This window comes from Haliotis asinina, chromosome 9, assembly GCF_037392515.1.
Source record: "Haliotis asinina isolate JCU_RB_2024 chromosome 9, JCU_Hal_asi_v2, whole genome shotgun sequence".
NCBI classification, from domain to species: domain Eukaryota; kingdom Metazoa; phylum Mollusca; class Gastropoda; order Lepetellida; family Haliotidae; genus Haliotis; species Haliotis asinina.
The window spans coordinates 33132328-33154217 of record NC_090288.1 but is presented as its reverse complement, the minus strand read 5'-3'; the positions used below and the strand labels follow the sequence as shown (position 1 = coordinate 33154217).

Sequence of the window (21890 nt, the reverse complement as noted above, 5' to 3'; positions counted from 1 at the left end):
CAAAACAGTTCAAAACCATGCCTGTAGATTTTTCTTGTCAGAGGAGAGGTGGGGTGGAACAGTCCCTCCTGTAAGCATAAAATGGAAATACTATGGTTTGGGCATAAACTGAATTGTCAAGTGTCATTATGGAATGGTCTCGACAGTGTAACGGATCTTGGGTTAATTCTGTCTCTAGCTTACTTTCTACATTACAGCTTCCAGTTCATGACATTTACAACATGACAAGGTCATAATTATCCTGTGAGTGGACTCTGATGAACAAGGATGGTATAGAGAATTATGGCATGATGGTGGAAAGTAGAATGGAAATAACATGTATAGAGTTTTAAAAGATTCTTGGGTAGCTGAACTGTGTCTCATAGGCCAAATGGCCTCATGCCATGTAAACGTTTTAATTGTGTCATTATGTACAGCTTATTAGCATGTGACACAATAATAAAATATTTTCCCTCTGCTCCTCTTCCTGCATGAGTGTATGCTATGAGGATGTCATTGATCTCCAGAGGCGTGGCGAGTGCGCTACCCGTATGAATGAAACGGCACAAAGACGATGCTCATCAAAACCGCCTGCATGCAGGTATGTAGGTATGAAAGTGTGTTTGTTTGTATGCTTGCGTATGAATTTATGTGTGTCTGTCCGAGTGTCTGTCAGTATGTATGACTGTAAATCAACGTGCGTATGTCTGGACGTGTACTATATGTAGATATGCATGTGTGTGTGTATACACACACACACACACACACACACACACACACACACACACATTTACATACATACATACATGGGAGTTTATGTGGCCTTGATGTATGCATGTATGTATGTATGTATGTGTGAGTGCGTGCGTACGTATGTGCGTGTGTGAATAAAGTGTCCGATACATTGGTTGTGAACAATGGGAAAACAAAAAAACAGTGAGTGAATAAAGAAAACAGGTGTTTATTCACAACCAGTGATTTCCTACATGACGGGACACGATACGGATCAGTACGTCATCGACTTCAAAGATCATCACTCCAAGCTTTACAAACTTCACACAGTGTTAAAACTAGACCTGTTCTAGCACTGTCAGCTGTTCTCAGAGCTTCACACTCACCCATCCATTGTTCCAAATCAGTACTCCACAACCTTCATAAAACCTATGGATTCACAAAGTTCACGCACAAAGAAAACCATCTTCAAACATGTCCAAAACAAAGAGTTTGCATAATGACAAGGATATACACCCTAGATACTGTGACATGACAATAATCTAGAACACATCCCATCTTCCATACTGGGTCAGTAAATATTGAGTTGATGGAATAGTTTGCACTTATTAGTAAAGATTTAAATGTCCTTACTGGACACGAGATACGTTTAGTTCGTTCAGTGTTGTAAAACAGAGCGTCTTCTTTCAAATCACTTGGCGTGTATTCCATAACATCTATTTCTTTTTCTCCATACTACTCGACTTCTTTTCCGTTTTGGAATTTGCCTTTCCACCTGTTTTAACACCAGTTGTGTCGGGTTTTTTCTGGTTGCCTTCTTTTCCTTGGTTGATTTTGTCAGTTGCCTTTTGAAATTTAGCCCCTATTACATCTCCCAAACCCTTAGCGAGAGCATCGCCTACTGCTATGCAAACTGTTTGGAGTACAGTGTCTCCTAAGAACTTCAAAACAGCCATGGCCCTCTCTTGGTTACTGTTCACTTCCTGCTTTGCCTGTTCTCTGAAATCTGGCGTCACAGACTGGCATTCGAGCTTTCTGTCAGCAGCGTCTTTCTCTGCTTTAGCTTTCTGGTCCTCAGCATCTCGCTTCACATCAGCCAGTAATTGTCTCATCTCCTTTAATTCATCTTGCAGTTCCTTTACAGCACGCTGTGATTCGCTTTCCTTCTGCTTTTCCAGCTGGGCGATTTTTCCTTGTAGGGATTGTACCACTTCGTCTGCGTTCTTGTTCGTTTCTCGCATCTTCTCCCGACATTCATCTTCTATCTGTCTTCTTTCCCTGTCCACACGCTCCTGATGCTCCTTCCTAAGCTGCTCCTCTCTCCTCTTCATAGCCCTTTCAGCTTCCTCGTACATTTCATTGGTGTAGTATGTGTTTCCATTTTCTCTAACAGTCCTCTCCACCAGACTCAGGAAGTTCTGGACCTCCAGGTCTTTTTCCACCTCCGAAGCCCTGTTGTTGAAGGCAATATAACGATTATTGCAAGAACTTAGAAGTTGTCTCAGCGGTCCTGGTGATGAATGAATGAAATCTTCGATCGACTTACGATCAGCAATGAGGTCATCCTTTCTAGTGAAAAGGACCACGAGGTGTTTCAGCATTTCATCACCAAAGACGTTCTTAAAATGTTCCACAGTTTTTTGTTCTTCATCGGTGAAACGATCGATTCGCAGAACCATCACAAAAGCATGAGGTCCAGGAGCTGTCATGGCAATGCATTTGACGATTTCTGTAGTGACAAGTTCATTACTCATTCCTGTATCAAATAACCCGGGACTGTCAATTAACTCGATATTTACCCCATTTCTTGTGGCAGTTCCTCTTTGACATTGCCTTGTCACGGATGTCCCACAAGCGCTTGAAATAAATTCTTGTTTCTGCAAGATGTTATTTCCCGTTGTGCTCTTACCAGAACCAGTTCTACCGAGAAGTACTATTCGTCTGTCCATACTGTCAGGATCGGTGATGTCGTGGTAATTCAAAGGACGGAACTGCAAACCTGTCGGTAACCTAGGTTTGGTTAACCCTGAAAATAAAGAACAACATTTTTGTTTTTAAGAAAATATCAACACCAAGTCCATCTATCGATGTCTGTAAGCTGTAGTGTAGAAAGCTTTAAGCCAAAGGTTTGATTGGGTTAATATGATAAATGTTCTTTAATGTGACAGTAAGTCATAATTTGAATAACATTGCTATGGTGAGCCTTTTTATCATCATTCTAACCGCGTTTTGCCCTTTCACGTATTTGTCGTTGGATAATCGAGAAATGGTAACTTCCAGCGACAACAGCTTATACACACTGTAAAATATATACCGTCAGTGCAAACGAACACTCAGTTTTGACTACCCTAAGATAGTTCAGTTTGTGCAAACAGCAAAATAGCAAGGAATGTAAAAAGAATGCTGTGCGAAAGCCCAGTAATAACACCAGGCAATGCCCTGCCCTACCGATAGAATCCGCCAGTCATGCAGCGGCCGTGAAACGTGTTACTATCGTGTTTCTTCTGGTAAACGTCCAGGCTATTTTGCTCTTACTGGGTATAATTACCGTAATTGTTAGTGAGCTGCTTTATCACCGTCACGTATTGGAAAGAATACGGTATTTACTGAACACAAACGTAAATCAAGCGAGACAGCTAGGTAACGGAATTGATCGTGTGGAATGGCGGTCTATCTTCTTAGTGCTGATCGCCTGTCCCCACAGTACAGTCTACCGAACCAAAACCGTATATACGAGGGGATATCAAAATGTATTGTGCCTCACCCGGACATTGATAATGTTTCTACATAAATATCTGTCAACCTCAACCAAATTGGTTTGCTATGTTTCATCCTCACAATCCCCATTTTGTCTGACATTTTATCTTGGTAACCCCCAAGAACGCAAAATCTGCAGTAAATGCATCACAAACTTCAGTAAACAAAATATGCAAGAAACATTTTCTGTGTTTGAGATAGGTAGAAGTCCGCTAGAATCAAACTTAGAAACTTAAGTGCATAAAAAAGCAATTTGAAATTACAGTCGCTTGTCAAAGTGACCTCCTTTTCATATTTACTGAAAGAGCTTGTTTAGGACACACCACACACACCCTTCTAGATGACGTAATCCTAAGGACGTAACTGACTCTAATATTTTCACTATTCAAACATGATGCCAAGGGTTCAAACTAAATAATGAACCTTCAGACAATTGTCAGCCCCCAATACATTGTTCAAAGTGCCAGCTTGAATATCTGGACACAATGATTTTGAAAGATCAAAATGTGGATGTCCTTGAAAAACAGCCCCTGTCTAAATCTAAATCAAACAATCCAAATCATTGGCTGTTGATTATGACGGGAATGCATCCAATATCATTCTGAACATATTTTATATGGTATTATTTGAGGACATACCATTATGCAAGACATATCAAATGACACATCAGTTTCATTTCCTGCAATTATTTTACAAATATTACACACCAATGTGTTGTGATGACTCATATCTCGTGAACCACCTTACCCACATATGTGAAACTTTGGAAATGGCTTTTCTAATCATCCCTTCAAAATAAGATGGAAACCTTACAAACATTGGAGATCGAGAATTTAGACAGGCTCACTACTTTTTGCTATCCCTTCGCATCAATGCAAACTTATGCAACAACACATAACCGTCGTCCCAGGCTCACCCAGCCATACGCAAGTGATTTAATCCCTATTACCGTACTTTATCATTTAGAATTAAAATCGAATTGTAAAATATTACACCAACCCTGTACTATGATTAATAACGAACGACAGGTAGGAACTTACCTTCGATGAAGCAGCACCGCCCTTTGTGGAATGATATGAGAACGATGTTTCAACATACTATGACAACACACTATTTTTAGACTGGGAATACCCAGCACAGCTGTTGTGGGAGAGTGGTTATGAAAACCACCGTGGCGATGCAGGCAGAAACGACAAAGAGTGTGTTCGTCCCCAAGTTTCAGGTAATGGGCGCTTTTCTTTTCGTAGTCAGTGTTTCGTGTCGTTAGATAGAGAGTATTGAGTCATCGCAATACACCCTATTGTCACTGATTGCTTCTCTGAACGTATGTATTCCTGGGGAGAGATATGCATTCCTGGGAAATCGTTTTAGCGTGTATAGGTAGGTACTCAAGGTGATCTTGACACTGAGAGCACATTTTCGTGGCGTGCATTTCAATCATTAATATGTAATTGAAACATAATATATTGTACAGTTTAACTTCAGCATTTCTCATTATCACAGAAGTTTATCACCCGATTTACGCATGTTTTATCAGTTAACTCTTAACTTTTCCTTTCACTATCATGATAAATATATGCGTGTATAGTGTCTAGTGTGTGTGTGTGTGTACTTGATGTGTTTGTGTGAGAGAGTGTATGTATGTATGAGAGAGTAGGTGTGCTCAGTGTGTTTGTGTGCTCGAGTGTACGTGAGAGAGAGACTCTGTGTGTGTGTTTAACAGTTGAACACAATGTACAAATCGTTAATATAGACTGACAAAGCAACGAGTGCAGATCCCTGTGCCGTTGTTGAACTAAACGTATCACTCAGTTCTACTTGTATTTACTTCTTTGCTTATTTATACAAATCAAAAGCTTGATACTACATGAACGCAGAAGAAATATTTCACAGTATACATTAATTCATACTGCCGATCCTGTCGCGAACTAACTTCACCTGCTTGAATGTCCCCACCACGAAGCTCACAGGTATACTGTTTGTTCAGAGTGGACTTGTCAAAGTCATTGATATGCACCATGGACTCGAGACAGTTACGACAAGATACAGCAATGTCAGGAACATGTCTGGAAGACACTCAAACAGGTATTTTATCTTATCTTGTTGTTGTTGATTTTGAAGGTGTCGATTTTATACTTTCGTATGTTAAACGACGTGGTATTATCAATTTAGTGACGTATGTTTACCCTGTGGAGCGGCGTAAACAAACCCATGTGTACCGTATGCGTTTGTTAAGGAAAGCACACATTGACCTGCTTCAAATAACTTATTAATGAACATTCAGGCCGCGTCTCCTTTGATTAAATGGAACATATCTCATACCAAAGTTAATTCAGTGTAGTTATAAGTACCTTGATTAACGCTGCTGTGCGTGTTTGGTAGGTGCCGAGGAGTAAATGCCTCATATGTATGAATATATTGGCATATGATAAATGTATTTCCAGGATGGTCGTGTTGGATATGCACCTTTATAAACCCCGAGTCAGTCGAAGTCTGCCAGATGTGTGAATACGAGGGAATACTCAACGATTCGGTTCAAGCTGGTCAAAATGACAACACTCAACAAGAGTGTGACAGAACACAGTGTAAGATGCGAGATCGGCTGGCTGATGCAAATACGCATATCCCCTCAAAAAGGCACGTAGAAAATGGCGGTAAGTATATTTATTCACGTTCATTATGCTATGTGGTATGAATCGATGTGGTTACCACTTTGGTGAGTAAGTAACGTTAGTGTGGTGTAGAGAAAGCACGAGAGTAATCAGGACAATTCAGAGAGTCGAACTCATCATCAAAGGATTATGGTAAGCTGACACTTGCTCACAAGCTGGCTTACGGTCGTATTACTGGCATAGTGTTAAAAGTAGAGCTACCCCAAATACACTCGTTCACTCAGCGTTAGCGGTTGTGTGGGGCAAGACAGTAACACAGGAACACTGAACCCATAGGATAACACTGCACTGCATTACGTGTAGCTTTTGTTGTTGGTGGTGGTGGTGGTGGTGTTATCTTAATTAGGCAAATGTGACTTGTACAACAGTACACGAAGATATATACAGAAACTTATCCAGAATTAAATCAGTTTACGACGTTTATGACGACCATGTACATTTTTCTCTGTGTACGTGTTAGTACCAAGAGCAGCAGCAGGTCTGTGCAGCGGAACCAGAACAATTTCAAGACATTTTGACATGTCATAGCTGAAAATAAATATTTTCCTCAGGAACTAAGAACATTCTCGAAAAATGAAACGTTTGTGTATGACGGATTATAGACCTTATAATTACTATTAGATAGCTTGATGTCACAGGGGTGAGCAAACTGGGCGAAATACAATGGTCATACGTAACGCACGTCAGGTGTTTACGATATAAACACACTCGTCCGTCCGATAGACACACAAGCACGCACGCACGCACACTCATACATACATCCATACCCACATACATGCATGCATGCGCGCACGCATACATACATATATATAGATAAGTACACACGTAGAGACATACACACACGGCTTCACAGTCTGACACTGACACACATAAAATCGTACGCACGCCTACATACATACACACACACACACACACACACACATACATACATACATACATACATACATACATACATACATACATACATGTCCCGCTACTACAACAAAAACATACTACACGGCATTAGTTAATCATTAGAGGAAGTTAGAAGAAATTTGGTCTAATGTCGGTCTCAAGGCTGCTACACTTCAGCGACTGTAGTCGTGTGTGCCTGCGTATGTGTGTGGGTATGCGTGAGTGTGTGTGCACGTGATAGTACTTATCCCCACTAATGCCGGTTCTATCGCCCTAGCTCAGTATGATAGTGAGTGAGATTAGTTTTACGCCGCACTCAGCAATATTCCAGCTATATGGCGGCCATCATAGGATAACATGTCCCAGTTGTGACATGACTTTACTTGTAAGCGTAAGATTTACCTCCCTTTTATAGTGTTTGTGCTCATTTTCATGGGACGCTCTTACAGAACAGAGGTTTTACCACATGTGTGGCTGCACTTTCCACATCGCACTGACACCGTGTCTGTGTGTACGACGCCGTGCTTACTGCGAACACCTGGTGTTACTCATGTAACTATTCTGAATACTACTGCTATTCGGATAAACTATTATCAATAGTGCTCGGTGTACATTGGATGTGACAATTATAATTACTGATATGAGTAAATCTTTCGACACCCAGCAAAGCTTCGATGTAGAAGTTGCTCAACAGGGAGTTCAACACAACGAACTTATCAGATAACTGGATGACGCTCTATGTATGAAGATATCCTTAAGTAGCACCTGTGTAAAGAAAATTGTAAAAAGTTAATGAGAGGGAAAGTGTTCACGAATATATTAAATGATTTCTCATACTGTCACAATATGAACATTCTAAAGTTACTTTGCATATATATCACTTTCGTCCGTTGTTCAAAGCGATCGTTACTCTATGACAGCTAAAGTCTACTTTAAAGTATGAGGGCCCAAGGCCCGTATTTACGAAACCCTCTTAACGCTAAGATAGTCATAGGTTAATGTTAAGGTTTGACACTTGCGACTATCTTAGCGTTAAGAAGGCTTTGGAAATTTTGGCCCATTTCGCGTATCATCAGTGTTAGATCTGGAGGTTAGTCAGATTAGGTCCTAAATATTACGAGAAATCTGATAATTCGAAATTTCATATTTCCTGCATTCTCCAACAAAAAAAATACAAGGTATCTGACTACTGTTATCCACATGACAGATCTCCTCCACGTCGCCACAAATATGATTTCCTTCTCATATATGTTCTGTAGGTGTGTTGTCATGCCAAGTGGTGTTTATTATTTGGTCACAAGTGTTTTAAACCATGGTACATTTATGACCTTATGTCCACTGAAATGTTTCATGCCATGTTGTTTTGAGAATGCTGTGATATGAACGTGAAAAGATACGCTGACAAAATGCAAGCATGAGAAGGGTATTAATTAGTAGATATTTACATTAAAAGACAACACGATTTAAGGTTTTATACCGCTTGTAGCAATATTCCAGCAACATCACGGCGGGTGACATCAGAAATGGGTCTTTCACACTCGGTCCATTGTTGATAGGATAATTTGGTTATAATTAATTGAACACGACTCACAGGTCATTTAGACTCGGGTTATGTTAAAACAGTACAATGAATTGGTTGATGATTGGCCTATGGTCGAAACCCCAGTGACACCAGGTCACCGGAGATACACTTCAGGGCTGTATCGAGCACAGCCTGACCGCGAGGCTATATTACTGTCCCTGCCTGGGCCGTCCCAACTTGGTAAACTTTGATCACGGCAATCAAAAACACATCCACAATTATTTTCGCTTAACGCCTTTGCAGTTTCGTTACAAGTCTACTGTGATAGTGTGCGGATGTAACTACTTGTGCTGAGATCCACACCACTTGTGCAGTGAGTGTTACTAGTGGTTCTGTAACAGTATTAATGACTCAGTAGTGAGTGTTACTAGAGGTTCAGTGAAAATGTTACTTATGGTTTAGTGAGTGTTACTAGAGGTTCTGTAAGAGTATTACTGTCTAGTGAGTGTTACTACAGTTGCGGAAAAAGTGTTAAACTTTATACTTATGGTACATTGGCATCGATCTGCGCAATTGGGAACCGATGACATGTGTCCACCAAGTCAGCGAGGCTGACCACCCGATCCCGTTTGTCGCCTCTTACGACAAGCATAGTCGCCTTTTGTGGCAAGCATGGGCTGCTGAAGGCCTATTCTATCCCAGACCTTCACGGGTCATAAAACGGAAGAGAAACCATTACCATCATTAGGTGCTTATATGGATAATACGAGGAGACAGCAGAAAACACGCCACCGATCCCATATGGTCCATAGAAACATATAACACAGACCTCGTTGACATCAAAGACGGCGAACCAAACTTGTACCACTTGAAAGACGGACCACCGAGAGCATTCTTCAGAGAGGAGTTGATGATCGTATTTCACGACACGGTCCCTTGCGCATCACCCACCGTGTGTCGATCATTCTCTTAACCGTTCAGGCACTTGACACTGTCTCATGTGCGGCTAGCCCTGACACTGATTGTTTCTTTTTTTTCCAGCCGAAAAGTTTTACTTCAATTCTAACAACCTAAAAAAGTCTTCTCCCAGACCGACCCCATTCTTGCTTCGAAGTCCATGTCTGGAAAACTGTTTCTCCAATTTTTCTCAACTTTTGCACGCACCTCAGTAAATAGTGTACACAATGGGGTCACGGGACAGGTTGGATCCCATCCGGGATTCGAACCCGCACCCGCAGATTCAGGCACCGTATCGCCAACACACAAAGTCTGCTGCCTAACTTGCTCAGCAACCAGCTGACTTTGTGTGCTGGCGAGTAGGTGCCTGACTCTGAGGGCGAGGGGTCGAATTCCAGATGGGATTCAACTCAAAAAGTGTTGAATTTGTACTTTACTAAGGGAGTGTAATCCCAAATATAACATATGTTACATTTGTTCACTTTCTTAATGGCGTTGTAAAATCACAATATTCCAGTTATATGGCCGTGATCGGTAAATAATCGAGTCTGGACCAGACAATCCAGTGACTGAATTATAAGCAAGGATCTACGCAACTGTGATACGCTGACATGTGCGAGCGAGCCTGACCATCCGATCCCGTTAGTCGTGAAGCGTGGGTTGCTGAAGACCAGTTCAAACCCGCATCTTTACGCGTCCGCTTATGAGAGACATGTATTCACATGACAGTGAGGGACTTAATGCGAGCCAGGGATATGCAAACATGTATTGATGATTACTACACGGAAAACTGTTTGCCACTTTTAGACAGGCATGACACTATGTTGCCTATCTGTACATGCCCATACTGATATGGACAATATCACATTTGCCTGATATGGTCACAAATCAAATCTTCAGCACAACCTTTCCTCGTGGCGCTCCACCTTCGTTTGCCAGGTTTTGACCAGGCCTTGGTCAGAATAGTGTTTCATTCATTTTCAGTTCAAGGAAATCAATTCATAATCAATTATTTGGGGGCTCTTTATCAAGGCATGAACAATTACAGTTCTCATCAACATGTATCGAAAAGTAAAAACAATTGTCAAAAATGCTAAAAGACATGCTTGAAGTTAGAAAATGATTTTGCTTCGATGAAGTAAAAACATATTTCGATTTTAATATTGTGTACTGTTGTATTACTTCGGCTTATCCATTGCACATTCTGTTCATGCATGCACACACAAAGGGCAGGATATTTATATATATACAGCGCACAATACCATACAACTAGTGCATGCTCAATGGTACAGGTATATTTTCTGTTTACAATTATAACTGTTATTTTCTCGTCAGAGCAGAAAAAAATATTTCTTTTGATTTTGACAACGTCTATGTCTTATTCTAAATGCAATATTTACAAGCAGTTTTGTCTGAACAAACACTGAAAATGTGATATATTCATTTCAAGGAACATGTATAAAAAGTGTCGTGATTTTCAGGGATTTTGTTAAATTCCTAGAAATTCGAGGGATTTGGGGAAACCACCGAGTGTGTTTGAAATTTTATGAAATCCCTGAAGTTTACAATGATTTTACAATATCCCTGATTTCACATATTCACTGTAACATCTACACAGCAACAAACGCACATGCACACACCACACACGTATATTCAGGTATGTCGACCTATCACACAGAAACATTAGCAAAAATACACACTACATATATATACACACGGCACACACGGCACACACTGCTTTCACACATACATACAAAGACACAACACAGGCATAAACTGTGTACACACTCATACACAAATGCACACCACTTTCACTCTCTCACACACACATCCATATCACTCATGCACGCACACTCACATCACACACATGTTCACACATACATGCCAGAAACACTACATTTACTCACACACTGCATATACACACATGCATACCACACACACCACATATACACACATGTATACCACACACGTCACATATACACACATGTATACCAAACACACCATATATACATACATGTGTACCACACGCATCACATATACACACATGTATACCGCACATACACTCACACATATCACACTCACACACATCTCTCTCTCAACACCACATATACAGACGTGCACCACACACATCACATTCACATTCACTCACACATATAACACACACACCTCTCTCTCACACACCATATATACACATACGTATACAACGCACACCACATATACACACATATGCATCACACCACACATGCACACATATCCACCACACACACCACATTCACTCACACTCTCACATCTCACCCTCAAACACCTCTCTCTCACACATCCATATCCACCACACACACAACATTCACTCACACTCACACATATCACCCTCAAACACCTCTCTTACACACATCCATATCCACCACACACACAACATTCACTCACACTCGCACATATCACCCTCAAACACCTCTCTTACACACGTCCATATGTAATCTACATTCACTCACTCACACTCTTGACACATAATCACACACGCACCCTCTCACACACATAAATCATTCAATGTTTGATCTGCTGAAGAATAGAATTGTTTCAACCACAGTTATGATGTACTTGTACTTGCACTCTGTATTTCAATATATTCAATAATAATACATAATGCCATGTTTGTTACAAAACGAGTCGTTATTAAAACCAAAGCGGTAAAACAAAACAGAGAAAACAATCTCACAATTTCTGGCTGTGTTTTCAGAATTTAGCAATTTTGTTTCCGTTTTTGTATCAGTAAATCTCTTTTTTCCGTTTTCAGAGTGGCAGTGCACGAGTTGTACCTTTATCAACGTTCACAGTGTTGTGTGCGATGCATGCGGTCAAAACATGAACGGTAATGTCTCGTTTGGCGAAATTCGCTACATTCTGATGTCATGAGAAGATAATGAACAAGAAGTTTCCGCTCACAAGCTTCTCCACACTACTTTCAATACCCTGAAAGATGTAGCTGAGCGATTTTGGAGGAAAGTTCGTGGTGTGTCATTATTGACAGAGTGTGTGTGCGAAGAGAGAGACTGAGAGAGAAAGACGGGCGAGTTTTCTGATTTGTTTTTAAGAGCGAGAGGGAGAGACAGAGAGATAGACTAAACTTTTACTACGTCCGTTGGTACAAAGAGTATCTTTGTTGGTATATAATTCAGCAATTTAACCGTAGACAATGCCTGGTTTCCTTTAAATACAATTCCACGGTGAGGGTTATGGTAAATGTAATACCATAATATGAGGTAGTTTTCTCATTTTACATTTTCAAGATAGCTGGAAATTAATAGTGCAAAATATACAATCTTATAATCTCAATTAAGTACATATTTAAGTTCGGGCATTCTTGAATGGTCACAGTCAAAGTCCGTATTTTTTCCTTAATTATACATTTTCCTGTTTTCTCTGCAGATTGGACATGTTCCCAATGCACATACAAAAACAGGGAGGGATCTCTAAACTGTGGGATGTGTGATTTGACAAAGGAAGTGAACAGTCTGGTTGTATCAAGAGGCAACAGCTCCTTAGAAATTCGTGCTCAAAGGCCATTTTCCGATATGTACAACAAACGTGATATGTCCTTGAACATGGCAAATGACAAAGGTGAGTACGGCATTCGTATGTATCGGAAGAAGTCGGAATACCCTGAGAACAATGGCTTGCAATGTAGACCTTGACAACAGACAAAGGAATTGCCACTACGCAGAATTATTGCTATACACAATTTTTACAAGCGACAATGTTTCAATTTTGTCTGTCTCGAAACTGTGGCCGGCTTTTTCTAATTTAATTCTGGCGATGTCAAACAAATATCTGTACAGTAGTAACCATGTATTTAAATCTGTCTTAAGTAACTATTGTTTTAAACAGATTTACTGTTATGTCCAAAAGACAAAGGGGTGAGGCACAAGCGCTCAATTTATGCTTATGCAGTTAAAACATAACATTACATAGGAACTATGGCTGCAGTTAACTTTATATCAATAAATCTCTTAGCCAAATAAGTTTTAAGTTAACCGTATGATAATATATAACACTCAACAAAACTTATAAGACCTTTTTATACCAAGATGATGTACCTAGAAATTAATGAGAATTAGTTCTTTATATGTCAGTGCTAAGATTCATGAATATTGTTTAATGTCGCTTTGGTGTTCTGCATCGAATATATATACGGACCCTCATCCCTTGGTATAATATGAAATATAACTATTGTCATTCAGTATAGACACATTTCAGATCACGACTATATATCAGGGACGGATCTGTGATATCTGATAGTACTTACCATTACTGTGTATACGTGGCATTATCTATGTGCAGTTTTATATGTTATAGGCAACAGATGTACAGACGATCTCAGAATCGTTTTTCTGGGAAGGACAGGATCTGGTAAAAGTGCCACAGGCAACAACATCCTCAACGGCAATTTCTTCCACTCAACTGCTGGCGGTGAGTCGGTAACTCGTCGGTGCCAGAGAGGTCAGGCCTGCAGATTTGGACGTAAGCTTACAATAATAGACACACCCGGTTTGTTTGACACTGAAATGACCAATGAAAACATCACTAGAGAGGTTGTCAGGTGTGTAGGAATGACTGCTCCAGGTCCACATGCATTCGTTCTTGTCGTTCGGATTGACAGATTCACAGAGGAAGAGCAACAAACTGTTCGTCATTTTCTGGAAATATTTGGGGACAATATGATTCACTACCTGGTGGTCGTATTTACAAGGAAAGATGACTTGATTCATGACAAAATCACAATTGAGATGTTCCTACAAGGTGTACCTGACAACCTGAAGACCCTTATCGCAAATTGTGGAAACAGATACGTGGCTTTCAACAACAGACCATCTTCTGATGCTGAGCGGGAAGAAGATGTGATCACATTCCTTCGCACAGTCGACACAATGCTGTCTGCTAACGGAGGAAGGTGTTACACCAACGAGATGTACCAAGAGGCTGAGAAGATATTGAAGACACGAGAGGAACAGTTGAAACTGCAGCATGCAAAGGAAATGCAGTTACAGAAGGATGCGGTCAGAGAGGAGTGTGAGAGGAGGTACCAACAAGCTGAAGCAAAGACAAACAAGACCACCAACGAACTTCAGCAGAAGCTACAGGTTCTAGAACAGGGTACAAATACTGACAATGTAGATGCATCGGCGATTGCATTGCTGAAACAGGAGATTGAACATCTCAAGCAAACGAGAGACGCGAATAAACGAGAGATTGACCAAGAAATATTGGAGCGCGAACGAGCTTTTGATGAAGAAATGGATATGATTGACTTTAGGGACAGGGCTGTCGATGAGGTAGACAAGGAAGACTCTTTCACATATACTCTGCTGAAAAACGGTTTGAAGATAGTTGGAAAGGTTGTTTTAACTGTTGTTATTCGTCGCTTTTTGCCATTCTTGTGAGACGTTAACGTTTTTCTATATTTATACACTATTCTACCCACACTGAATGTAAGACTTGTAGGATCTACACATCAAAAGTATACCATTTGTCATATCCTGAATAACTTGATGGAATTTGTACTGTGACATATAGCGATTAATCATATTCAGAGACGGGCAACGTCTAGAGGTTTGCTCGCCACACTGAAAGGTTAAGTTCGACTGACTACTGTGTGTGGAACGCATTTCTGGTCCACTCTAGTACTTTTTGAATGTGGCTAAAACGGCACAAAACCCAACTCACCCAATGAAGCACTTGTGGGAATGTTTTAGAGTAGCTGTAGATGACATCATATGCCGCCCTACCAACTCACTACAGATTGTTTGGTAGTTAAAGTAAATGCTTGTGTATAATCATCATCCATGTACCAAAATATCTGCACTAAATTTGGATAATTGATCATTTTGCTTCCCTAGAATTTTAACTGATGTCTTGTAAATTTTGTTAATATACTTCTCTTGAACTGTTTCTTTCTTCATCCTTTATTGTTACACATTGAATCTGTACTTGTATTTAACATGACGTCTGGGTTCAATGCGTCTCAGCTTATTGTAAAGGTTTACCACTTTTAACGATGCCTGGTTAAAACTACACACGGGTATGGCCCTTGCAAACATTGAATCAAAGCCACGGTGTACAGGGATTCGAGCCGCAACATATACAATTCGTCCTCTTTGGTGATCCTATATAGTGGCATACTTGTACAGTGAAAGCCGTCTAAACTGGCATCTGCCTATTCCGGCAACTTGTTAACATCGGCATATTATCTCGACCCCGTCCGTGGCTTGTACAGTTATGACCAGCTCTACAATCCCACACATTGTCTACACTGGATTGTTTCTTCAGTCCCGATACGTGCCGGTTTACACAGCTTCCAGTGTACTTCATTATGACTTAAAATACACAAAATGAAACAACTTTAAACAAGAATTTGAGGATGCGTATACATTAATTTCCAGTTTAAGTTTCGTAACCTTTTGCATCAATCATTACCATAGGCTAAGAACCTTCCCACAATTTATCATAAGAGTAATTTATCTTGTCACGATAGATCCACTAACTGGTATTAAGATTGTTTGTATACCCTGTGCAGGCAACGCTATCGTGTTTCCTGTCGTTTTCAATGGGGAAGTTTATTGTCTATAAACAGACCCGTCATAAAACATGAGACAGTAGATGAGGTTTGTCCTAAACGGCTGCTGAATCCGTTTGAAGCGTGAGGTAAGAGCGTTGATACCAGTAATACACTGTAGTCTCATATTATCTGTTATGTTGTTTCATGTAAATGAGGAAACCCTATTTTTCAGTTTGAAAAACAAGTTTCTAGGAATGTTGTGTTTGTGTGTTTATTGTCTAACGCCATGCGTAGCAACATTCCAGCTACACAGTAGCGGTATGTACATAATCGAGTCTTGACCATGCATTCTAGTGATTAACATCATGAACATCGATATACGTAATTAGGATACGATGTCATGTGTCAAGCAAGTCAACGAGGGTAAACCAGATCCCGTTAGTCGCCCTTTACGACAAGTCATGGGTTGCGGTAGATCAATTCTAACCCTGATATTCAACGGGTTTAAAGGTTTGTTGCCACTTGTTAGATGTTACTTTTCTCATGATAAAACTAATATCATGTATTCATATTCACTACAATTTGATAGGTGACCATTTTGCCAAATTTACCGCTCATCTACTCACAGCGATTAAGTACCTCATCGTGGAATAATATTTAGACGAAACCAGGTATTGTGCATCGTTAAATTGTTGAATTAAATACCAACAAAGAAACGAATTGTATCAACGGGCGTAGTCTTAGTCTGGAGTCTACTGTGGCAATGACAATGACAATGACAATGGCAATTTATTTCAGTATGAAGGCCACATGGCCTAAAGTACATTAAATATTCAAAAGAAACAGTGCACATCGGTGTACAAAGAGTGGGGGCTTGTGTACTGCCAAAATACTCAAATTGGTAAGTTTCGTTCCAAATAGATACTTAAAGCTGGTATGTGTTCATAGTGAGTTGATGTCAGTAACTCATAATATATGCTGCAATTGGCACTTAGTGCATAATAACATTCTTTTCTCAACAGTTTTATCAAACCTGTACTGTTGAATATTGAACTTATGTGAAAGACAACGAAACTTACATAGGATTCTTCTCAAATCATGTCTGTCAGCAAGTGTGGATATGTATTTCTCAGGAGTTAATACTGATTTCAGTTCAGAATATGCCACCAAAAAGTGAGAATTACTAATCTTAGAATGGCAATCTTGAAACTGGATATCTTCACAGCGTTGTTTGAAACTGCTTAATAATATGTCAGCGTGACCACAATCCTGGCGACCCATACATATGAGAAACCAGTGTACCAAAGTGATAATCTGACACCTCATTTATTTTCCCAGTTTTGTCGTATGTCTTGAGCATCTCATAACAGGCTTTTGGATATCTTGTTTGTTCCATGTATAATAGTCAACATCAGTACTTGATACAGCCGGTATAATATTTAACACAAAGCGGGTGTCTGCCTGTCTCACCAAGAATGGCATCTGTGGAAACAGTTTTACTGATACCTATAAATCTCTTAAAGAAATTTCCTAGTCTCTCTCTCTCTCTCTCTCTCTCTCTCTCTCTCTCTCTCTCTCTCTCTCTCTCTCTCTCTCTCTCTCTCTCTCTCTCATCTCTCTCTCTCTCTCTCTCTCTCTCTCTCTCTCTCTCTCTCTCTCTCTCTCTCTCTCTCTTGGACGTAATGATTACAGTTTTATTCCATTTGGATAAATTTGTTTGATTCTCCCGAATCCTTTCATACTTCCGATTAAACAAACATATATCTTTGAACAATGAGCACAATGCAGACCAGAAGTCATGTCCGTGAAGCTTCCTTTCCTGACATCTGAGTAGGAACCAACAGACGCTAAACTTCCTCACTAGAGGAGGAAATATGCATATACGCTGCTTGTCGCGTTTCGACATTGGGGTTCTCATTACAGATTCATCGGGATCTTGTTTCTCTGACATCACAGTGCATACTTTCCTCATGCAATGTATTGATTTAGGTTATCTCGTGAAGGTTTAAAAGTTTATCTGTGGATTTATGGTCAGTTTTGCCGTCTTAGGAATTGTACATATGGATCTCGGACCTTTGGATAGCTTCACACATTGTACCCATGTGGGACAGAACCCGGGTCCTCGGCTTGACGAGCGACCATATTAACTACTAGACTACCCCCACCGCGCTGGTCTGCTGAAAGAATAATTGGGACTCAACAGTGTGTATGCTGGAAGATATGATAAGAGTGAAGAGTGTACACAGAGTAAATTAATTAGGTTCACATAATTTCCTTTTCTTTACTTCCAATACTTAGTTTTCGTTTTGTTTTTTGTTTGTTTGTTTTTGTTTTGTTTTGTTTTGTTTTTGTTTTGTTTTTTTTTTGGGGGGGGGGGGGGGGGTGTATTTAGGGTTTTTTGTTTTTGGACAGGGTTGTTGGTAGTGTTGGCGGGAAGGCATTCGTCAGAAATTTAACTTCAAATGTCCCCCACTTTACTTGAAAATATTTAAGGAAGGAAAATGAAAATATTCAATTCAGGCTGGGAATCGTCATGGTTGATTAACTGACATTGCCAGTGGCGTAGGTCGATGCTCACGGTGTCAGTCACTGTATTGTAAGGATCCAGATTCGACTTTTCACCGACTGCCATAAATCCAAAAACTGTTAACGAATTCTTTTATTGCTGTAGTCCATTACTCATACGTCCATTTCTCATACGGTCACTAGTCATACGGAACGGACCGTCCTAATTGAAATAAGAAAGGTCATGCTCCCTTATTACATAAACGTGAAACATAAAGTCATGCCCCACATTCTATAATTTACAAATTGTACCGCATTTTTATACAATGATTTGCTGTATTTTACATAAATTTATGTGTTTGCCTTCACTGTTATCTGACCGTGACTACAAAATGATTCTGGAACCAAACGTGCAGCAAAATATTAAAAATGCAAACATTTCCAAAGTCAATGGTAGAAAGTGGTATCCAAAAGGTAAATATATTGAAAAATTAGCACACGAACCTTCTCCAAATATAAATCCGTTTTTATTAGTAAGTGGGACACCGCTGGGGAGATGACATTACTTATCCTTGCTATTACATCGACAAGAGAGGCAGTGGGATCGCCCAGTGGTTAAAGCGTTCGCTTGTAATACGTTCGATTCTTCACATGGGTAAAATGTGTGAAACCCTTTGTGGTGTTCCCCACTGTGACATTTAAAGCGGCATAAAGCCCAATTCACTATAACGGCTCCCCTGTCTAATCAACATATTCAGACAAAGGGATAATCATACACTCTTCAAAAAAAGAAACGCAAAATGAAATTAGAAAATGATGCTTACACTTTTTTACACATTGTCAAAATTCAAACAGTTTTTAGGGTTTCACATTGTTTCTGGAATGTTTTAGAAGATCATGCTTGACCAAACGCAACCAAAAATGATTTTGAATGGTATTACCAATCAGGCTTGTCATGATGTGCGTGGATGTCATGCAGCGAGAACATCAGGCGCAATGATTGTTTCTCATGTGCAACGCCTGAGTACAACATGTGAATTATAAAAGACCCAAATGAATCTCACAATTGTATCCACTATCTTTGCAAGTACTTACACGAAAATGGGACGTCTCACTCAATCAGTGGCAACTGGACGATTTCAAGCTGGCGAATCAAAGAGTGAGGTGGCAAGGATCTTCAACGTTCATCCCAGCACAATAACTCGATTGCGGGATCGATTTCGTAAAACGAATTCGACAATTGACCGTCCAAGATCAGGAAGACCTAAAATCACCACTCCTGTCCAAGATCGGTACATTCAGGTAACCCACCTTGTGATCGCCATCGTACCGCAGCACAAGAACAGTTTGGAACCCGAAGAGTGTCCGATCAGACAATCAGGAACCGTCACCGAGAAGCAGAAATACGTGCCAAACGTCCAAAACTTGGCCATTCCTTGACACGACTACGTCGACGTCGACGAGTGAGATGGTTTAACACGGTGCTGCCATGAAACCTGGCAAACTGGAGGCGCATATGGTGGACAGGTGGACAGCTTCGATGCAGGGAGAGTTATGGTGTAGGGCGTGATCTCATACACTTGCAGATCGGAACATGCTGTCCAAGGCAATCTGACGGCCAATCGATAGGTCGACCAGATTCTCCGTCCGCATGTCCTTCACCTTGTTGACCGTTAACGGCAGCTCTTCCAACAGGACAACGCCAGGCCCCATACGGTTCCACCGTGGACTACCTGGCCAATAACATCAACACCCTCCACTGGCCCTCCAGATCCCCGGATCTAAGCTCAATCGAACACCTTTGGGATCAGATCGATAGACGGGTATGTCGACGTCTTAATCCACCACAGAATCTTCAACACTTGTTCCACATGCTGCAGGAGGAATGGAGAAGGATTCCCCAACCAAATACCCAACGACTGATTCAGTCTGTACCCAGGAGGTGTCGGGCAGTGGTAGCAGCTGGAGGTGGTCATACGAGGTACAGTCTTCAACACCACTTGGTGGACGGCAGTAATGACTGTGATGATTATTCTCATGAAATATGGACAAGATAGCAATGCATTGCTCCACAAAATTTCAGTCATGTATCTTTTTTCATGCTGATCTACACGTCCTTGAATAAAACCAAATTTTCTTTGATTTTCACTTTGTTTTTGGTTTTTTTTGGTTTTTTTGTTTGTTTGTTTTTTTTTGGGGGGGGGTTGTAATTGTTTTTTTGTTTTTGTTGGGGTTTTTTAGTTGTTGTTGGGGTTTTTTGTTTGTTTTGGGGGATTTTTTAAGAGCGTATGTTGTTCAGCGTATGAATGTATGGATGACGCACGTTTCTAAAGCTTTTTCAAATACCACGTCAATGTTTGAGGCAAAAACTTTGTTCGTAAAAGGCAATATGGCGAAATTCAGTGATAAGTCCAGTATTCTCGAAACGTTCAATGTGGCCACTGGAGATCCGGGTTAGAATTGAATTTCAGTAACCCAAGCTTGTATAAGGGGCGACTAACGGGATCTCACGTGTCCCCATTTGCTTACTGGATTGTCTGTTCTAGACTCGACTACTTACAGACCGCCGCCACATAGCTGGAATGTTGCTGGGTGCGGCGTAAGACTAAACTCACTCACTCACTCACTCACTCACTCACTCACTCACTCACTCACTCACTCACTCACTCACTCACTCACTCACTCACTCACTCACTCACTCACTCAATCACTCACTCAATCACTCACTCAATCACTCACTCAATCACTCACTCACATTCAAATGTAAACATAAAACAATCCCACTACTTTCACAGATATATATTTATGGCAGACGGTTTTGCAAAGATGCCATTAGTCATATTTCCACTAGGGAAATACATATCCTCCCTCAAAATGTACAAATCTACTGTCTACCACGTGGCGTCCCATTGTTCAGGGCATTTTACTTCCTGTTCAAATGATCCTGATCTTGTCACAGACCATGCACCGGAACAAGTGTTGTCTTCCTGTACACATAAGACAAGACAAAAGTGACTGACGCCGGTTTTGGCAAAGTTCCTGCCATACAATGGGGGTGGGTCGGCACACCAGAAATGGGCTTCACAAAATGTAGTCATGAGGGGAAGCGTGAGTAGAAAACACTTTAGCCCTTAGGCTCTCAAGTCGCTCAGTTATTTCGCCTTTCAGGGGCGTCACGTCAGTTCGTCACGGGGGCCGTGGGGTAGCTTAGTGGTTAGAGCGTTTGCTCGTCACGCCGAAGACCCGGGTTCGATTCCCCACATGGGTACAATGTGTGAAGAACATTTTCTGGTGTCCCCGGCCGTGATATTGCTGGAATATT

At 40.7% G+C, this 21890-nt stretch overlaps 2 protein-coding genes across 4 annotated transcripts; one reads left to right on the top strand and one right to left on the bottom strand.

Moving 5' to 3' along the window:
- Positions 1-920: 920 nt before the first annotated feature.
- On the bottom strand, positions 921-4796 carry LOC137297106 (GTPase IMAP family member 9-like). The gene is made up of 2 exons (XM_067829090.1): positions 4509-4796; positions 921-2737 (listed from the first exon to the last, which is right to left on the bottom strand). Exon 2 carries the CDS (start codon positions 2658-2660, stop codon positions 1428-1430), a length of 1233 nt encoding a protein of 410 aa, XP_067685191.1. The 5' UTR covers positions 2661-2737; positions 4509-4796; the 3' UTR covers positions 921-1427.
- LOC137297103 (uncharacterized) lies at positions 4592-16209 on the top strand. 3 transcript variants are annotated; one of them, XM_067829087.1, is made up of 6 exons: positions 4592-4690; positions 5456-5553; positions 5913-6122; positions 12305-12379; positions 12937-13128; positions 13864-16209. In XM_067829087.1, exons 2-6 carry the CDS (start codon positions 5487-5489, stop codon positions 14946-14948), a joined length of 1629 nt encoding a protein of 542 aa, XP_067685188.1. In that variant the 5' UTR covers positions 4592-4690; positions 5456-5486; the 3' UTR covers positions 14949-16209. The 3 variants fall into 3 exon arrangements, with proteins under 3 accessions (XP_067685188.1, XP_067685189.1, XP_067685187.1); XM_067829088.1 differs by lacking the exon at positions 4592-4690 and adding an exon at positions 4780-4848 and having other exon boundaries at positions 13864-15456; XM_067829086.1 differs by lacking the exon at positions 4592-4690 and having other exon boundaries at positions 5352-5553; positions 13864-15456.
- The last annotated feature ends 5681 nt before the right edge of the window (positions 16210-21890 follow it).

Bases quoted from the DNA above. Each gene is read 5' to 3' on its own strand.
- LOC137297106 (XM_067829090.1), bottom strand. From the start codon at position 2,660: ATGGACAGACGAATAGTACTTCTCGGTAGAACTGGTTCTGGTAAGAGC.
- LOC137297103 (XM_067829086.1), top strand. From the start codon at position 5,415: ATGTCCCCACCACGAAGCTCACAGGTATACTGTTTGTTCAGAGTGGAC. The intron at 5,554-5,912 runs GTATTTTATCTT...ATGTATTTCCAG, and splicing joins TCTGGAAGACACTCAAACAG to GATGGTCGTGTTGGATATGC. The intron at 12,380-12,936 runs GTAATGTCTCGT...TTTTCTCTGCAG, and splicing joins ATGCGGTCAAAACATGAACG to ATTGGACATGTTCCCAATGC.